The sequence below is a fragment of the Anoplolepis gracilipes genome, chromosome 13, assembly GCF_047496725.1.
Source record: "Anoplolepis gracilipes chromosome 13, ASM4749672v1, whole genome shotgun sequence".
NCBI classification, from domain to species: domain Eukaryota; kingdom Metazoa; phylum Arthropoda; class Insecta; order Hymenoptera; family Formicidae; genus Anoplolepis; species Anoplolepis gracilipes.
In genome coordinates, this window is record NC_132982.1 from 9,122,739 (window position 1) to 9,141,548 (window position 18,810).

The 18,810-nt window shown below is 35.4% G+C and overlaps 1 protein-coding gene and 1 long non-coding RNA gene across 10 annotated transcripts in view; one reads left to right on the forward strand and one right to left on the reverse strand.

Moving 5' to 3' along the window:
• LOC140672429 (uncharacterized) overlaps positions 1-12,816 on the reverse strand; it is a 70,520-nt gene extending 57,704 nt beyond the window's left edge. Inside the window, exons 1-2 of one of the 3 annotated variants that reach the window (XR_012047893.1) lie at positions 12,157-12,816; positions 11,381-11,916 (exon numbers count right to left, since the gene is read on the reverse strand). This is a non-coding gene — a long non-coding RNA (uncharacterized lncRNA). The remainder of the gene's footprint in view (positions 1-11,380; positions 11,917-12,156) is intronic. The other 2 variants (XR_012047892.1, XR_012047891.1) reach the window with 2 other exon arrangements.
• Imp (IGF-II mRNA-binding protein) overlaps positions 1-18,810 on the forward strand; it is a 116,721-nt gene that overhangs the window by 26,598 nt on the left and 71,313 nt on the right. For 2 of the 7 annotated variants that reach the window (XM_072904589.1, XM_072904590.1), the window contains exons 1-2: positions 13,391-13,434; positions 14,748-14,846. The exons of 4 other annotated variants lie outside the window; for them this stretch is intronic. In XM_072904589.1, the coding sequence (XP_072760690.1) occupies positions 13,406-13,434; positions 14,748-14,846 (128 nt within the window). In that variant the 5' untranslated portion in view covers positions 13,391-13,405. Of the gene's footprint in view, positions 1-13,390; positions 13,435-13,490; positions 13,517-14,747; positions 14,847-18,810 lie in introns of those variants that run through there. One more of the 7 variants, XM_072904591.1, reaches the window with a different exon arrangement.

Genomic DNA, 18,810 nt, shown 5'->3' on the forward strand with positions numbered 1-18,810 from the left:
ATTTATACATTTCACTTGTTCTCTCTTTACATGCTGACGTATACACGGATCGATGGTACGTATCTTCATTGTAAATAACAGCAGGGTTTCACGTGCGTCGCGCCGATAACGGAGGGCCGAGTCGCGATAGCATCGTCAATTCGTTATCATAAAACGGCCGGTATTTTCATGTGTCGTGAATGAATTTTCATACTTTGTGCGATAAATTGCTTGTTTGCCGAGCCAACAATTATAGATATAACCAGTTCTTTCCTATTGTATATCTTGTACATAACATTTAAATCGTTATCGTTGAGAGTAATAAGAGAGAGTTTTTTTGTATATTATAATATATAAATTTACAAAATTTACAATGTATATAAAATATATACAGTATAATTTTTATATATGTATTTATATATAATTTATAATATATAAATATATTAAAATATATTATATAGATTTTATATTAAAATTTAGAAAATTAGGATATAAATGCCTTGATTGAATTAATTCAACACAAAATCTGTATGATATTATTTTTTCAATCTAGTAAAACTATTTACTGTATAATTCATTTTTATTAAATTATCGAAGCCACTTTTTTACTATCTAAATAATTTTCTCCCTTACACTTTTTTTTTGTGTGCGCGAAAAAGTAGAAAACCTAGTACACCCATAAAAACTTCTCGAGAAAATTTGCAAAATGATTCTCCGAGGAGGCTCCTTTCTCAATAAATAAATAAACAAATAAATAAAGATACACAGAGACATACCGGAAGGATTATTAACCCAAATACTCGGGAGGCGCGACACGTTTTTGCGTAGCGAAATTTGGGAGCCTCTGCAGCAGCCTCTTTCCCGAGACGGCGGGCGATTCGGGGGGAAAAAAAAATGTAGCACCTGCCTGCTGCTCGCGAGCCGGCAGGCTGCGCTCTCTCGCTCGTGCCACAACTGCAATCTGTTATTTCACCATCTTCTGCCCGCTCACGCACTCGCACTCGCACTTTCCGTTTCTCTCTCCATCCTCTCTCATCCCTTACGCGCCGCCGCCAGCCTCCTTTTTCCTCCCGCTTCTCCGTCCGGCTTAAAGCGGTCTTATCGATGCCTCGGAAACGTGCCGTCGCATAAGCCGAAGATTCGACCAAATTCAATATACTCGACCGAAGATAACGCCAATTAACGAAAGGAAACGAAGAACGAATGCTAAATTATCTTGTCGAACATAACGGGCAATGTATATGTAGGGTAAAGTCGGGTGAGATGGGCATAGTTTTTTAAAATGCAAAAAACATACTTTTATTTTCGTTATTTTTTAATAGCGTTTGACATATTATCTTGACTGAGCTTAAATTACGTAATATTATCGAAATTAAAAGGAAAATATTTCATAGAAATTTTACATCATCAAAATAGTACAACGTAAGCATTGGCCATCTTACCCAACTTTTAAGGAAAAGATGACCATAGTGACGAAAAGATGGCCATAATATTTATAAAAAAATAGTGAAAACGAAAATAAAAATCATAGGTCATATAATAATTTACATACCTTTATAATATGTCTAACGTCGATTACGATAGCTTAACTGTAATTTATTCGACGTTATAATAGTTTTTAGTGGACAAATGAAAAACTTTGCAGGTAGTCAAAAGTAAAAATATGATTTAAGATTCACAATATCGTTATCTCGAATAATGTATGCACATAAACTATTGTAAATATCGATTATCTATGATAATGACTAAAAAAACGCACTATGTAAGCGATTATTGATAAAATTACAGCCTATGGCCATCATACCCTAGTTTACCCTATATCTAGCTGTGGAGTTACACCTTTTCTTACATGCATTTATTACGGCAGAGCATAAGAGATGCACATCCGATTTTTCCTTTTTTATCTGAAGAAAGTGAAGAATGCATCTATTGTTGTCTTGCAAATAAAAATATTTTAATTAATTATACTATTGGATTCTAATATAGAATTCTGACTAGACTCAGGCCTTTGATAATCATTATTTTCTATCAGTTAAAAAGTTACAATGCAATAATTTTCTTCTTATTCTTGCATGTCAGACTTACTCTTGCTCTAGTTACAATCTCATGTTTTCTGTTATCTAGAGAAAAGTAGATGATAATTTATCATGTAGATGATAATCTATATAAAATAATCTCTTTTATCTTATCTTATCTTTGTCTGGATTACTAAAATATATATTATCTTTATCTCTATTTTAAATGAAAGAAGTGTTATCTTTTTTCCAAATTATTTAAAATAATATTAAACAAGTTTTTTCGCAGAGTTCTAAATGTCATATTTCTACCATATACAGAATTTTGCATTTTTAGTAATCTACTTTTACATCATCTAATTGTAAAGACAACAAATATATACATATCTAGAGACTGATAGATGAAAATCACAGACAGAAATCGTCGCGAAACGGCCTGTTAAAAAATTCTTACTTTTAGAAAATAAAAATTTATAAATATAAAAGTATTTAAAGATATTATTAAAAACGTTAATCTCTCAGAATATCTACATAAAATATCTTAATAATATCATGTTATAACCATAAATAAATTTAAAGCAGAACTATCTTTGTCTCTTATCCAAGTTATATTTACGTGTATTTAATTGCAGTCTCATTTGAATGATTTCGAGATTACCTAAGCGGAACACTAACGGCTATAAATACACACGAGTGTAAATTAAACGAGCATTATTATTGTATAACCGCGCATCTCGGGCGCGAATCTTAATATGAAAAGCGCAGATAACGCAACGCTCTTCTGCACGATCGCTCGCGGGAGAATCCTTGTTATACCTAACCACCGGCGCCGTGGGAGATCGTTACCCAAGAATGGGGCCTCCTCGCGAGAGAATGCGAAAGTGTGTATAGGCACAGTAGCGTGGCAGTTTATTATATACTCTATAATGAAAGGGACGAAGAGACAGGGAAACGGGTATCACTTCCGAGTTGTCTTCTGCATTACATATAGGCCGAAAGACGCGGTTTCCAGCGGCGAGCAGCTCGCACGCCGTTTCTTGATGTTTAGGAGCCGATGCATGGCTAAACATTCATTTCCATATAAGCCGATATGTTTCAAATGTAAAGCGACATTCGCTCGCGCGAGCGCGAGCGCGCGCGCGCGCGCGAAATCACGCACGCACCGTAGGAAGAAAGGACGGCGGAGCAGGAGGTGCGCGAGGGGGTAAGGGAGGTGAAAAGAGGAGGAAACCCGCGTGTGTGTGGAAGCGGCGAACTGGTACGAGCGGAAACTAGTTTAAGCCCGCGGGTTGTCTCTCAACCCTCCTCGGGGCCGAGCCCCTCGACAATACCCTCCATGGGATCCACCGTGCTCCCGATTCCACTTTAACTGGCTCCGACCTGACACACACACACACACACACACACACACACACGCGCGCGCGCGCGCGCACGCACGCACGCACGCACGCACGCACGCACGCACGCACGCACGCACGCACGCACACGCACGCACGCACAGACACACACACGCGTTACACGCTGGTCTCTCCTTTACGCCCGTAAGTAGCCCCCGCGAGTGTGAGAACCGATCGGATGCCTAAACTCGCGAACTTTCAACTTTGCCAAAACGCGCCTCGAGTGCCTTCAAACCCCTTCGCGCGCTAAATTTAATCGAATATACGATTGGAAATTTATCCGTGTTTTATTTTTACATTAAGGTCAAAGAGAAAGAAGCAGGTGCGTCGGTAGAAATTTAATAAATTATAAGAAATAAATATATATCACAGTAAAATAATTATGGTCGTTAGAGAAACATACCCTCACACTTTTCTATAATATATAATCACGCAAATATTGAATTAATTAAATAAGTAAATGATTGTATTACGGTCGTTTCTTTATTATTTTCATTTTGACGTTTTAATTAGAATTTTAAATCTTGTATATTAGCATTTTAAATATCTTATATTTTAATATTCAATCGCGGAATAAAAGATGAAAGATTAAACCTGTCTCGTAAGTCAAAGAATTATCGTTAAATTAAGTCTTTTTTTTCCGTATCAACGTATTATTACATTATCAAATGCATTAATATAATTTAATATATAACACAATTGATTTGGCAAAAATAATTCGTTTTAATTGACTGCATATTCGCTCGTAAAATAATTCGAAAGTAATACGCTTTTCTTCGACATATTTCGAGCGTGAAAAAATTCTCACGTCAACTCGAGACAGTTCTTCAAAACTTGTATGCCCGCGCCGACCACACTTGCGGCCTGTCGACACATGAGCATCGTCATTGACAACCGCACGTTACGACGCCTCATGTCGGCACGTGGTGCCAATTGTTCCAGGTATCATTCGCGCATATGTCGGCCGAAAGTCTCGCGACCGCAAGACTCGATGCTTTGCGGCGGATGCTTTCCGCGTACAATGCAAACACGTGCAATGCGCATTATTCGCGTGCGTGCGTGCGTCATTCCATTCACCGCGTCAGACAGAGGTCGACCGAACGAGCGAGTCGACAGCTTGAAAATACTGACGAAACTATCAGTCAACACTGGATGGATTTATTTTATCTTCCTCCGTTATGTGTCACTTTTATCAGAATTACAGCATTTCTTCTTGTCTTACATTTTTGTTACTTTTACAGCAAACATTGTAGGGATCACGGCGGTGGTTTATATAGGGCGTTCCAAGGACCGTCGGACGTTCTTTTAATAGCAGATTTTTCTAGTCAATTTGAAATTGATTTTTTTTTTTTCTATTACGTATCTTTTTAATGGCTTCGAATTAAAATTTTTTTAAAATAAAATTCACCTGAAATTAATGAAGACTACAGGTTTTGTTTTGATGTTTTAAAGTTTAGTCGAAAAGTCTTTTTTCCGATTCTTTATAAATCTTTAACAAATTAAAAATTGTATCTCGATACTTTTATTATTAAAAAAACATCCGGTGATTTTGAAATATCCTGTATAGTGCTAGAGAAAAATATACATGTATATTATACATATTTTTTAAATTTCCATTTTTTATAAAGTAAAATAATAAACGATTGTGGTGTAAATTAAAATTTACATTATATTTGGAAAATAATTTTTATATAACGGAAAGAGAGAGAGAGAGAGAGAGAGAGAGAGAGAGAGAGAGAGAGAGAGAGAATTGATAAAAAAACATGAAGAAAAGATTTTCATTTACAAGTAGAAATTACATTGCATCTTTGCTCATAATGTTAATTAATTCCTTATATGTCGATAATTAATTTTAAACGGCATGTGCAGCACTCGTCACTTCACCCCAGAAAACATTGCATCAAGCGCTTTAAAGGAGTTATTCGAGCATGTACCGGTCGTCATGATTGAAAAGCACGCTTGCGGCGCCGCTTGCATTTCCGCATAACATGGGACGGGGTGAGGACATGCAGCGCGCGTGCGCACTCGACTGCACTTTTCTCATTTGCATCACAAGGCCGCGCTGCACCTCGCGACGTATGAGGTTGGCAGGTTGTACGATATGTATATATATATATATTACATATATAGGAGGGAGGGATGGAAGAGAAAAGAAATAAGCAGCCCCCCTGCGCGGACAGTGCAGTCCGGTAGGTCGGATGCACTTTATTTGTTGATGTGCCTGCACTCAAACTACATGTCGTTAAAAATGAACGAACCTCTCTTGTCCATAAAATCGATCGCGTGAACACGTTTGTGAAATAAAAAGAACGCGAGGAAAAAGGGGAAAAAGAAGAGGTGGAACAGGAGTAGAAATTGATCTGAGAGTTTCTCGTCCTCTTTACGGTGCATCTCGGTCGATTTCTCTCTCCTTTTCTTCCTTCTTTCACCCCTTCTTCCCCTTTCTTTCCCCTCCTCCACTTCTCTATTCCTCTCCCTCTTTTTCGCGAAGTGAATCGTTGCACTCGGCGCGTGCCAACCTCGTGCCCTCTCCCGCCTGCTGTACCCCCTCCCTCGCCTCGTGCATTTAATTCCGCCGCTTCTCTCTTCGTCCTTCTCCACCCCTTTCGATTCACCCCACCTACTCGCCAGTCGACTCTAAGTGCATTCTATATGCACTTGTTGCGCCGAACGAACGTACCCGGCTCTCTCGTTAATCTTTATTCTTCATGACGCGAATTTCTCGACCGTTTCGGTATTTTTAATCTCATTTGTCTCTTTTCGTTATTTTTCTATTTTTAATTATTTCTTATCATTAACTATTTACGTAATTATTTATTTATCATACTATAAATATCTAACATAAAATGGCTTTTTCCTTTCTTATATAATGTATAATGAGTTGCGAGAAAATATTGATTATTAATATAAAATGAGCAACTTGTTGCCAAAATCACATTCACATATATGAATGATAAAAGAAATAGCTTTAAAAAGAACCCTTTTTTAAATTTGAAAAATAAAAAATTATTGTTTAAAAAAGTATATATATAGGCTATTAATATCTATTAATTAGTGGTGTAAAAGTTCGTCACAGTTCGTGATCTAGTTTCCACCATAATCTTTTATTTGGTTTCAATTCGAAGCGAAATAAAATTGAAATCAGTGAAAATTCGCCTAAAAGTTCAACTTGCCTTAGGCGAATATTCACCGATTTCAATCTCGTTTCACTCTGAATTAAAATCAAATTAAAGATTACGGTGGAAATTAGAGCAGTATTACAGACAAATGCAAGTTGATATAGTAAATTTTATCTGCTTTCTCTTTTTTTACAGAAACATGCAAAACAGCTTTAAAAATGTCATATTTTAAAATATTTTTTTAATTAATAAAGAAATTTATTAATTTATCATTAATTTTTACGTGTTCGACAACTGAGCAAATAATTCAGAATTACTGATCATCGGAATATGTTCTAGCATATAAAACTAATTTACTAGACATAATTTAAATACGTGTATAATAAATGAATTTATAATAAAATATACACACATAAAAAAAATTAATGCAATTTTTCTTTTTTCTTTTAGCAGATTATTTGTGTATACCAAAATTTTTTACAAGAAATTATCTCTAAGCTTTAGGAACTTTTTTCTAATCACAAATTTAAAAACAATAATAAACAATTTACACTCGTAGATTCTCCCCCTTATTAGAACAAATAAAAGTGTCTTCCTTTGTATTCCTTTCTCTCACAATAGATTTGTGCAGGGTGTGCAACAGCGGTGCGATATAAAATGATAGCGCAGACCCGCCCGGTAGGATATCTCCTTCCGATGTGTTTGCTCAGAGTATACCTTCCTACGAGCCTCGAGGGACGACGTTCCGATGAGAGGAGGAGCCCTCCCGATGCAGAAGAGGGCTCCGTTCTCGTGCAGCTGCGTCCACACACGCACCATTAACACGCGCTTGTTTACCACGATCAGCGACAACATCGAATCGCTAATTATGCGCGTAATTAGTCAGGATTGTGCGATTTGGATTGACGATCCGAGGAGGATACGTATGCAAACGCGACGTTTGATTTATGCTAACGAAGATAAACCTCGGAATCGCGCGTCTTATCTTTACATCGCGAATATTGAATTACATTAGCTGTTCCTTTTAATGGCATATTTTATAACTGCCGCGTAATTGCTTTTTGTCTCACAATCAGTCAGGTATCATGTCAGTGATACTCTTGACAAATAAATGCTTTAAATATAATTAGAACGTCTGGATTCTATATTTATTCAGTTGTAAAAATTTATTAATCTTATTCTCTCTCTCTTTCTGTTTTAATAATTATTTTTCCATAAAGATAATATTTAAGCACATATTTTCGAGCGAAACATATTTTTTATATAAAAACCACCGGGACAATCTCGTATTATTATTAGAAATGGATTAACTATCACTATCGCGATGGTAGAGAAATCGCAACGCGCAAAATAATGTTGAAAGACGTGAGGGCATCTTTAAACTTTATAACGCGTAATCCCGGTAGTTTCGATCGGAATTACCGATTGGATGCTGCGGGGCACAATGTAATTTGTACTCTTGAGTAACGCGGCGAAAACGCGATTATCGTTACCAAGATTATCCCAAGTAGTAAGCGTGAAGCAAGGTCTGAAGATTCCCGCTCAAGTCTCGTCACTTAATGATTCTTTTGCCCTTGTAGTAACGAGCTTAACGCAGGCGACCCTGCAATTTTGCATTAATAGCTGGATTAAAGTGTCAACGAGGCGCATCGTCGCGTCAGCTCATTGAATCTAATGTAAATATAATATTATGAGAAAGGAGGCAAGAAAATTGTTTGTTAAATTTAATAGATTCTGTGCGCAAATTACATAAAATGATATCAAACTAAGAGATTATCTAGGTACATTTACATATAACAAAATTTTTCTATAATATAATTTAATAAAACTTTAAGATTTCTTTGTAATAATTAAATAATTATTTTATTTTATAATCTATTCTATAATAAATGATTGTATGATTTATTAAATTCATTTTAAAAATGATAAATTTATTACAAAAATCACTTTGCCTAATGCAATAATTAATATACGATTATACAAATATTTCAAGATTTAAAAAAAATTAATAATATTTGACATAATATTAAATTAAAAAATTTTTATATTACAAATATATCAAATTGTATTAAATTTATCATTTTTTAAATGAATTTAGTAGATCCTACATAAAATAAAATTATTATTTAAATATTACAAAAAATCGTAAAGTTTTATTAAATTATATCATAAATAAATTTTGTTGTATATAAATATACCTAGATACTCTATTTAATTGAAATATCAGAGTAATACTGCAAAAAATACAATTATTATATTATCAGATAATTTTTGTGTTAACTTTGTTATTTATTAAATTTATTAAACTTATTATCTTCGTTATGAATTTGTGTGTTACAGCGTAAAATAAAATTTTTATAAATACTAAAAGAAAAGAATAAAATTAGATATCGTTTAAAAATTGGAAAATAATTGTTTAATCTGAAAATATTGCGAGCAGAAACATTTTTTTTTCTTTAGACTTTTTGACAGATACGTCGCAGGCTTGTACATGCCAGCCGTCTTACGCTTTAAATCTCTTTTGTTTGAAAATACCTGGGCGATGACCACGCGCAATTCTCTTTATTAATAATTAATAACAGCGTATACGTGTACCTCTCCTTCTCCGAAAAAGAGAGAGAGAGAGAGAGAAAAAGAAGACCGAGAATAACCGCGAAGGACGACGAAAATCTTAATTACAGATTCGCCGCGTTGCATAATACGCTGCACGTCGTGACGTCGGCTGTTTTTTTTTCCCGTCTTATCCTATGGAGAAGAAGCGGAGGCGGTTACCCTCCGCTTATCGATCCCTTATCGGGCCGCCGGATCGGGCCTCGTATCCGGTCACGGGTGGACGCCGGATTTCATGGATACGCGTGGTCCGCAGGTGTAAAAGGGCCCCGCTTAATTATTCCGAAATAAAGGCACGCTGACGTGCAATAATTGTCACGCGTCACCCCCTTCCTTTCACATTCCCCAGTTTAAGCCGCCTTTCAGTAGCCGTTTGTCAGATACTTTCGCGAATCCCGATCGTTCCGCTTTGACGCGATCGTTAAATTATTTCGATGATGCAATCTCTTCGAATTTAAAGCTCCTCTCGTCACGGAAGATCGGAATGTCGCGTTATTACAATTGCACCGGATGCAATATTTTTACACCAAAATAATATCATCCCCAAACGCTCTTAATCATGTGTGTTAAGCATCTCTTCGTGGAAACTCATTCGTTGTTTGAGAGTTCTCGCTATATTTTTAATAGCTCTAGAATTCTTGATAGATTAAATAAATAATTTTGACCATTAAATAAAAAAAAATTATGCAGGATAACTGAGACGCCAGTTTCACACTGCGTCTCACTTTGTCCGCTGACAATTTTTTTTTAGTACTTCTCGCTTAGATTTTAAGTATTTGAAAGTTTTACAATAATTTTAGAAAAAGTTCTACGCGTAAAAATTATTAGATAATTAGAATAAACAAATTGCCAAATTAAGCACTGGTCTTACTTCAATAGGTCTATCAATTTTAAATGAGATATTCCATGTTATTGTGCAATCACACTTTTAATTTCCAGAGAGAGTTCTATAAAAAAAAAAAAAAATTATTAGAATATTTATTAAACGAATTATGTGTAGAGATCGCTCGAGATGTAAAGTACGGAGGTGAGATACTACTTATTTCAATAGTTTTATCGGCTTTAAATGAAAATTCATGTTATTCTGTCATCAACAATACTTTCTGAATTCTACAAATAAAAATTGGAATATTTATTTAAAATATTCTAATTATTAAAAATATTCGAATTATGTATATTGATCGAGATCCCAAATGTAAAAGTATCGAGGTAAGACGCTACTCTCGTATTTCGATAGTTCTATCGGCTTTAAATAAAATTTCGTGTTATTCTGTCATCAACAATACTTCCTGAATAGAATTCTACACACACAATTCTACAAAATATTATTAGTTTTAATAAACAAATTAGATCGTCCAAGATGCCAAGGATATAAGTACCCAGATGAAACGCTAGTCGTACCTTTAGATAGTCCTATCATCTTTAAATAAGATCTCGTGTTATTCCGCTATTAATTTTAATTTCTAGCAAGAGTTCTATAGCTATCAATTATTAGAATATTTATTAAAAATTTATTAGAATATTAAAAAAATTAAATTGCCTGAGACATATGTATAGCATGAAATCTCATTTAATTTAAAGTAGATAGTACTATCGAAATACAGCGCCTAATTCTTTAATTAATGTTTTAATACCTTTTTATGCATAGAACTTTTTATAAAACTGTTGTAAAACTCTCAAGGGCTTAAAATCTGCAAAAAATGTTTAAAAAATCTTTAGAAGACAAAGTGAGACGCAGCGTAAACTTGGCATCTCAGTTTTTTAGTTTAATGATCAAAACTATTTACTTAATCAATCAAGACAAGAATTATTAAAAAATAAAGCCAGCATTTTTAACAATTAATAAATTTCTACGAAATAAGACATCAGCTTCACACCGTTTACACTAGCATTTGATATGTAATAATAAAATTTTCTATTTTTAATCTACATTCTTAAAACATAAAGATAAATTCTGTACATTTTTTTATACATTTAACATTTAATACATTGGTAAATATCAGTCACTTTTATCGTGTAATTAATACAATGTATAAAAAGTGTAGAAAAATGTATGCAAAAAATATGTTTATTTTTATTGCAATTTTGGAACTAATTTTTATCATATTAATAAATATTTCATATCAATAAATATTAATAAATATTTTTCAATTATTTAATTATAAAATAACGATACTATTACTCAATCATAACTCGTACGAGTGATAATCCTCGTCACATAGGGATTAAATATAATATGTATAATTAATTACAGACTCACCAATCGTAGCCCCGCTGTTTTTTCCTCGTCTTTAATCCATTTATTTTTTATCGTCAAATCCTTTGATTATAGATGATCGATGATCCATCGCACATGCAACTGTCATGAATCAGTCAATTGGTAATCACTTCACATTCGACAATCGCACGGTACTTTTTTCGACACTACCGATGCACAATTATTTATGAAAAGATAAATGTCGAAAAATAAAATTTACTTTACGCACGATGTACATATTCCGAATATCGATTACTGATATATATATATATATATATATATATATATATATATTCACGGCACTCGCGTAATTATAATTTATTTTATTCGACTCTCCCGACGATATTTATGCTGATCTATTCAAGACATTTATTTTATTATTCACTATCACTCGCGACATTAAAACGCACGCATCTGCGATGATACTTTTTTCCGTTTATTCTCGGCATTCCCGTAATTCGTGTACGCATGATGGCCTCGACAACGTAAAAAAATGTGCGTTTATATTCGTAACACTGTCGTAATTTATAACGGCTACACTGAAAAAAAAAATATTGAATCAACATTATTATAGTTGCAATTTATTTTATTAATTCAACAACAATATTAATCAAACCAATACGTGGCGTACGAATTTGATTAATAATGTTGTCGAATTAATAAAATAAATTTCAACCACAATGATGTTGATTCAACACTATTTTTTTTCAGTGTAAGAAGGATAGAGACAACTCGATAGAGACACTCGAATTTGACGGAATATCTTGAAACAAGCGTACCCGTCTAGTGCAGTAAACACAAACCGCCCCTCCTCTCAAGAATTTCGAGAATCTTCCAGGCACCGCGCCTGTTTTTGGGTGACAGAACGCTACACGTGTTCTTTGGAGGGAGCGTCGAGTCTATTCCAGGAATGAAGTCGTCGCCGCTCCCGCAGCAACCCTCGAATCTCGAGCCTGAGATACTTATCTTTCCATGTGACAATATTTCCATATCACAAGAGCCGATATTTTTTTCGTCCGCTACTCTCGACATCCATCTACGCTTAATGGCGGTGATTACCGAGTCACCGGACTCTAGCGAAGAAGCGCGATTATACTCACGAGGTGCACACGCTCTACTCGTCAAGGAGCTCGTCGAAGAAGGAAACTCGATGAGATGTCTGTTGAACGCGATTCACGCACCGAGCAAATATCCGATCACTACTATTCGCGAGGTTTAATCTCAATTTAATCACGACAATCGCTCGACACTCCCGGAATTCAACTACTCGCGACGGTTACTATTCGGTGGCGCACAAAGCGCTATTCAAGGATACCAATCGTCGCGGTTTTTATAGTAAAATTCAAGACAAAGCGTCTATCTCGCGCGCGCGTTCGTACGAATATTTCGATTCCCTTAATAGAATTTTTACTTGGGTCTTTCGTGGCACATGACACGCAGCGATTAGTATCAAGTAGAATAAATAATATGTCATTAAATATACGAAAAAGTGCGTTAAAAATCTGCAGAAACTCACGTGCGCTCTCATTTCAATTGCTTGCCAAGTTTCTCTTGTCAATTTACCACTTATTTTTCTTCAATGACAATGTATAACGATAAATTCACTGTGTCACGAACATTAGAATCCTCCATCGATTGAAAGATTATTTCCATCCCAGTCTTAATTCGGCAGTATATATGCACAATTAATTTATCATAAACGAGCGGAGAATATTCGACTGTGTATACACAACTGTGTGCATAATTAATTTATGATAGCACTCGGCGCGCCATCTAGTGGGCGGCGTGCAACGCAGCGCTACCACGCTCGCGCAATGTTACTAGGCATGGAAAGTACTTCTCCTCCACCGCGACAGAGGTTGGTTTCTCACACTGCTGCTACGTCACGGTCTACTTCGTGTTATCAAACTATAGATGGCGCGTCGAGTCCGCGCTCCGCGAAATATTGTCCGCTCGTCTGTGATAAATCAGTTGTGTGTATAAACAGCCGAATTAGAACATGCGGTATTAGTAATTATCTTTTAATCGATGGAGGATTCTAATGTTTGTGACGTAGTGTACGTATCGATATATATTGTGATTGTATATAAAGTGACGAGAAACTCGGCAAGTAATAATTGAAATCGGAATGACTCGCGCGTGAGTTTTGCGTGCTTCTTCCTATATTTAATGGCATATTATTTATTTGATGCTAATCACCGCGCGTGTGTGTGTGTGTGTGCGTGTGTGTGCACGATAAACGGAAGTAAAATTTTGTTATTAAAATTTAAGGGAATCGATATTTGATATCGGATCATAAGTGTGAGTTAGACGCTTCGTCTTGAATTTCACTGTAAAAATCTTGACGATTGGTATCCTTGAAAAACGTATTGCACGTCGTCTTAAAGTAAATTTTCACGGTCCGCTGAAGCCGATAGTTGAGCGACAAAAAGGATCACATGACCAAAAATGACGAATTGATATCTTTAGTTTTAGTCACGTGATCCTTTTTGTCGCTCAATCGGTTTCAGCGGCTCATGAAAATTTACCTTAACCGCAACCGTCGCGAGTAATTGAATTTCGGGAGTGTCGTGTGATTGTCGTGATTACATTGAGATAATAAACCTCGCGAATAATAGTGATCGATATTTGCTCGGTGCGTGAATCGCGTTTAACAGATATCTTATCGAGTTTCCTTCTTCGACGAACGCGACGAGTACCGTGCGAACCCCGTTAATATAATCGCGTTTTTGCTAGAGTCACCGAATAGCCGCCATTACGCGAAGATGGATTTCGAGAATAGTGGACGAAAATAATATCAGGGTGTTGTAATATGTCACATGTCGAGAGATTAGTATCTCAGGATCGAAATTTAATCGCTGCGCGAGATGCGATGACTTCCTGAAATTGACTCGACATGAAGATTACGTAACGTGTTCTCTCCAAAAGACACGTGTATCGCGAGGCGATACAAAACACGAAGGCTCGCCGGATAATTGTCAAAATTGAAGGGAAGGACGAACGACTCGAGAATAAATATCGGACAAGTGTCGCGAGTGATAGTGAATAATACGATAAATGTCTTGAGTAGATCAGCACGCATAAATATCGGGTGTCGAATAAAAATGTCGGGTGATTATTATAATTACGCGAGTGCCGTGAATGTACATCGATAATTAATTTTCGATCGAAAGTATGTATATCGTCGCGCGTCAATTAAATGTTGTTTCAAGTATCGCAAGTTTTACTTTTCGGCATCTATTTTTTTCATAATATCTGAATAAATAAATGTGTCTCGGAAGTGTCGAATAAAATGCTGTGCGAGTGTCGAATTTGAAGTATCGCGATTTTCGTGAGAGGTGATAATTGATTACCCAATTGACTGATTCAGTTGCATGTGCGAGGATCATCGATCATCTATAATCAAAGGATTATACGACAGAAGGATGAATGGATTAACGACGAGAAAAAAACAGCGAGACTACGATTGGTGAGTCTATTAATTAATTAATTAGATATATTATATTTAATCCTTATGTGACGAATTAGATTAAATTAAATATAAATTAAAGTTACGATGGTAAAAGTAAATATCTTTATTTTATGAATACATTATTGAAAAATATTTATTAATATTTTTATATAAAATATTTATTAATATGATAAAAATTATAATAAAAGCTAAATGTATTTTTGCATACATTTTTCTACAATTTTTATATATTGCGTTATCGACATGACAAGCATGCAAATGCTACAAATGATACAAATACAAATTTCACGGAATACGTACTCGGTATCTAGTTCAATAGACCAAAGTGGACGCGGTAGCAACAGTGTAAGAAATTGACTCGTGTAGCAATGAAAGGGTCCCTACCTAGTGACTACGGAAGCGCGGTAAGGACGACTGTGTATTGTATGTACCAATTCCGGGAATCGTCCGCGACGGTTTCTTCCACGTAATCGCTTCGCGCTGCACGTGTTCACTCCTCTATATTCTTTGTCCCGCGACGAAATAATATAATACTATTTTCTCTCTACACGGAGAAATTTTAATATGATAATATTTGTAACCGTAGAATACGTAGAATACTAACGTATATAAAAGAAATCACGCGTGATATTTTTATTCAATACTATTATATATGTATTATACTTTGAGGGAATATTACTAAGTATTTTCATATACAAACAAATCGTTAACAAATATTACAACAAATATATTTATCCTTTATTCTTTTTAACATGTATATATGCACAATTAATTTATATAGACAAACGGAAATAAGCGTCTTATACGTCCGCGATCTAATTTCTTTAATTAATATAATTTTATGAAAATATGTAGTAAAAATACATAAAGCGAAGAAGGAGAAAATATCGATGATTTTTCAGAAACTTCTCATACATTTATATGTATTTAATCACAAAAATCATTTAATTGTAATATTTGTCTTTATATCTCAAAAAAAAATGTGTATTTATATTACATACTAGGTACTATATTTATATTGTTGATTTAATATCTTTAAAACCGAGACAACTCTTGATATAAATACAGCTCTGTCTCCAGACCATAAAAGTCCTCTATCATTTTACGATTTGCGCAATAATCATTAAACTATTAATTAAAAACGTTCACCGAACGATATTATGTATATATATATATATATATATATAATATCGTTCGGTGAGAAAATGGTAGAGGACTTTTATATTCAGTTTGACCTGCTCTATCTGACCTAGAGAGGTGGGGTGGTAATTACTGGACACTCTGTATAATGCTTTAATCGCGATCATTAGTATCCGTATTCGCGTGGCGTAAGTGAAAATTCGCGAGATCAAACAGGATTCTCCCTCTGGCGCGTGCTCGTGCGGCGCGAGGGCGATTTTAGCAGCGATACCTCTTAATTGCCGTGACCGGCGCAAAAGGACGCCGGTGGAGGAGGTCTGGAATATATATATATATGCATATATATATATATATATGCACGGATCACGGAAGAGAGAGGACAACGCGACGGCGGATTGCACCTGGCCGAACGACCTGGCCAGATCCGTATCTCGAACCGACGTGGTTATTATTAATTCTCTCGTTTTTAATTCCACCCCCTCCCCTCCGCCCTCTCTTTCTCGCCGCCGCCGCTGCCGCGATTAATATGCACGTCGCGAGAGGTTTTAGTTAATTGAAGAAGCGAACGGAAGCTTTTTTTTTCCCTATCGCGAAACCTGAGCCTGACTCGGCAACTTCTGTTGTCGCGGCTCATCAGCTTCATATTTATTAAGTGAATTATATATCAGCTACGCGTATTACATATTACATGTACACATTTGGTGGATGTACGCGCACCTCGCAGGGTTGATAGAAAGAAAGAAGGAAATTGTGTACGATAAATGCACACACACACACACACACACACACACACACACACACACACACACACACACACACACACACACACACACACATGAACATTATTAACATAATAATTAACAACTATTACAATTTTTAATTAATGCTACATTTACAACGCTTGCTTTATTTTTTTTTTATACCTACCTGCATTAGTAACTCAAATAAATATTTTTGAGTAATTTTTATTATTATTTATTTAAAGTGATTATTTTCTAATGAGTATGAACAAAAATATATATTTGTATAATATAAATACCATAATTGTGCGTTATATTTTTATGGTTGCTTTATTCATATTTTTAATTGCTACTCATCTAAATATTATTATGTCTTTCTCATAAGGGTGTCTATGCGTGAAGCAGTAAGAAAAATATCGCGAAAAACGCGATTAGCTTCATCCTTCACTCTAAACCTCATCCCTTATCCTTTTGTATCCTATAGAATGTCTTTTCCTGCTTGCAGGGGTAGCGGCACCGCCCTACCAGAATCTCCAGTCGACCAGGTCGGCAACAGATGGAGGTGAGTGATTCTCTTCCCTTTATCTCCCACTTGACTTATCTCTCTTCCTCCACCTTTCTTCGCCTGTCTTGCTCATTCCATCCGTCTGCAGAAAAATGCGAAAATAATCCAATAAAGCATAACAATCATTATATCACCGAAGCAATGATAAACACACAAATCGCTTTTTAGGAAAATTAAAAAAAAATATTCATTTTAATTACTTATTTAATATATGTGGAGAAATTAATAGCTTATAATTCCGCGATTTTAAGATTCATAGATAGATAAGAAAAACTGCATCTTCCATTTAATTTTAATTAAACCTTACTTTTAACAGATTTTTAATTACAGATTTATATGATAAAAATGAAAAATATTTTCTCAATCTATTAAGAAATTGTAAAAGAAAGTAGAGTCGGCTTAAAATTTTCGCGAAGAACGAAATAATAATCAATATTAAATTGCGATCTTGCAAAATGAATCGATTTGAGTGGCGAATACGAAATCACTCTGAAAAGTAGGACTGAGCCTGAGGTTTGTTGGAACGGCCTGAAGGTGCTTTCCGAGGAGCTATCCTTCGGTCTCTCGGTGCGAAAATTCTCCAAGGGTGCGTGGTAGCTATTGATTCCAGAGGCTGTTGCCGCCCTTACGCACCCTCTCGCGGTCTCTCTCACTCCCTTCCTTTTCCCTGCTACAAGCATCTCTCTCGTTGCTTTCTCTCCACAACTCCTCCCTCGCTGTATCTCTCATCCCTCTAACAGCTATCTCTTCCCAGCTCTCCCGCTATTTCTCTTTTGCCCGGAGCAACCTCTTCTCCGGATCCGAAATGTCTAGGTCGCCTCTACTCTATCCTGAAGGGGTTAAAACTACCCGCACAAATTCCAGATCGCTTCCGCATTCGTTCCAATTATTAAAGCACACTATCCCGAAATCACTCTCTTAAAGATCGTATAAAATCACCGGAAATTTAATTGCCAATATCAAATAGGATTAATTCTCTCTTCCAAAAGCGAAATTATTCATATCGAGAATTTTACATTTACAATGAAATCAATATAATTCGCTAAATATTTAACAATATAAATGTTATAATTACTTGGCTTTATAACACTAATTATAATAAAAATAATTACACAAATAATGATTGTATACGTAAAAAAAATCACATTTATTTAGCGTAATATTGAGTTATATTTTTTAATTGAAGCTTACAGGCTTAATAGAAAAGTTTTACACAAAATGATCTGTGCAGTTTCTTAATATTTTTATATACGATGCTTTTAATTACTCTTTCTCTCTCTCTCTCTCTCTCTCTCTCTCTCTCTCTCTCTCTCTCTCGCGCGCGCGCGCGCGCTCGAGGAACGATTAATTACAAGTACATAATATTTTTCCGGAGAAAAAAAAGTGCAATGTAATCGAAGACGATAACGAAAATAATAATTGAACGTAAAAAGTACGTTAGAAAGGAAGTTTCGGTGCGCGCAGGACGCATCCCTTTCATTTACATCAGCCGGACGATCGGCCTTGAGCGGTCCTA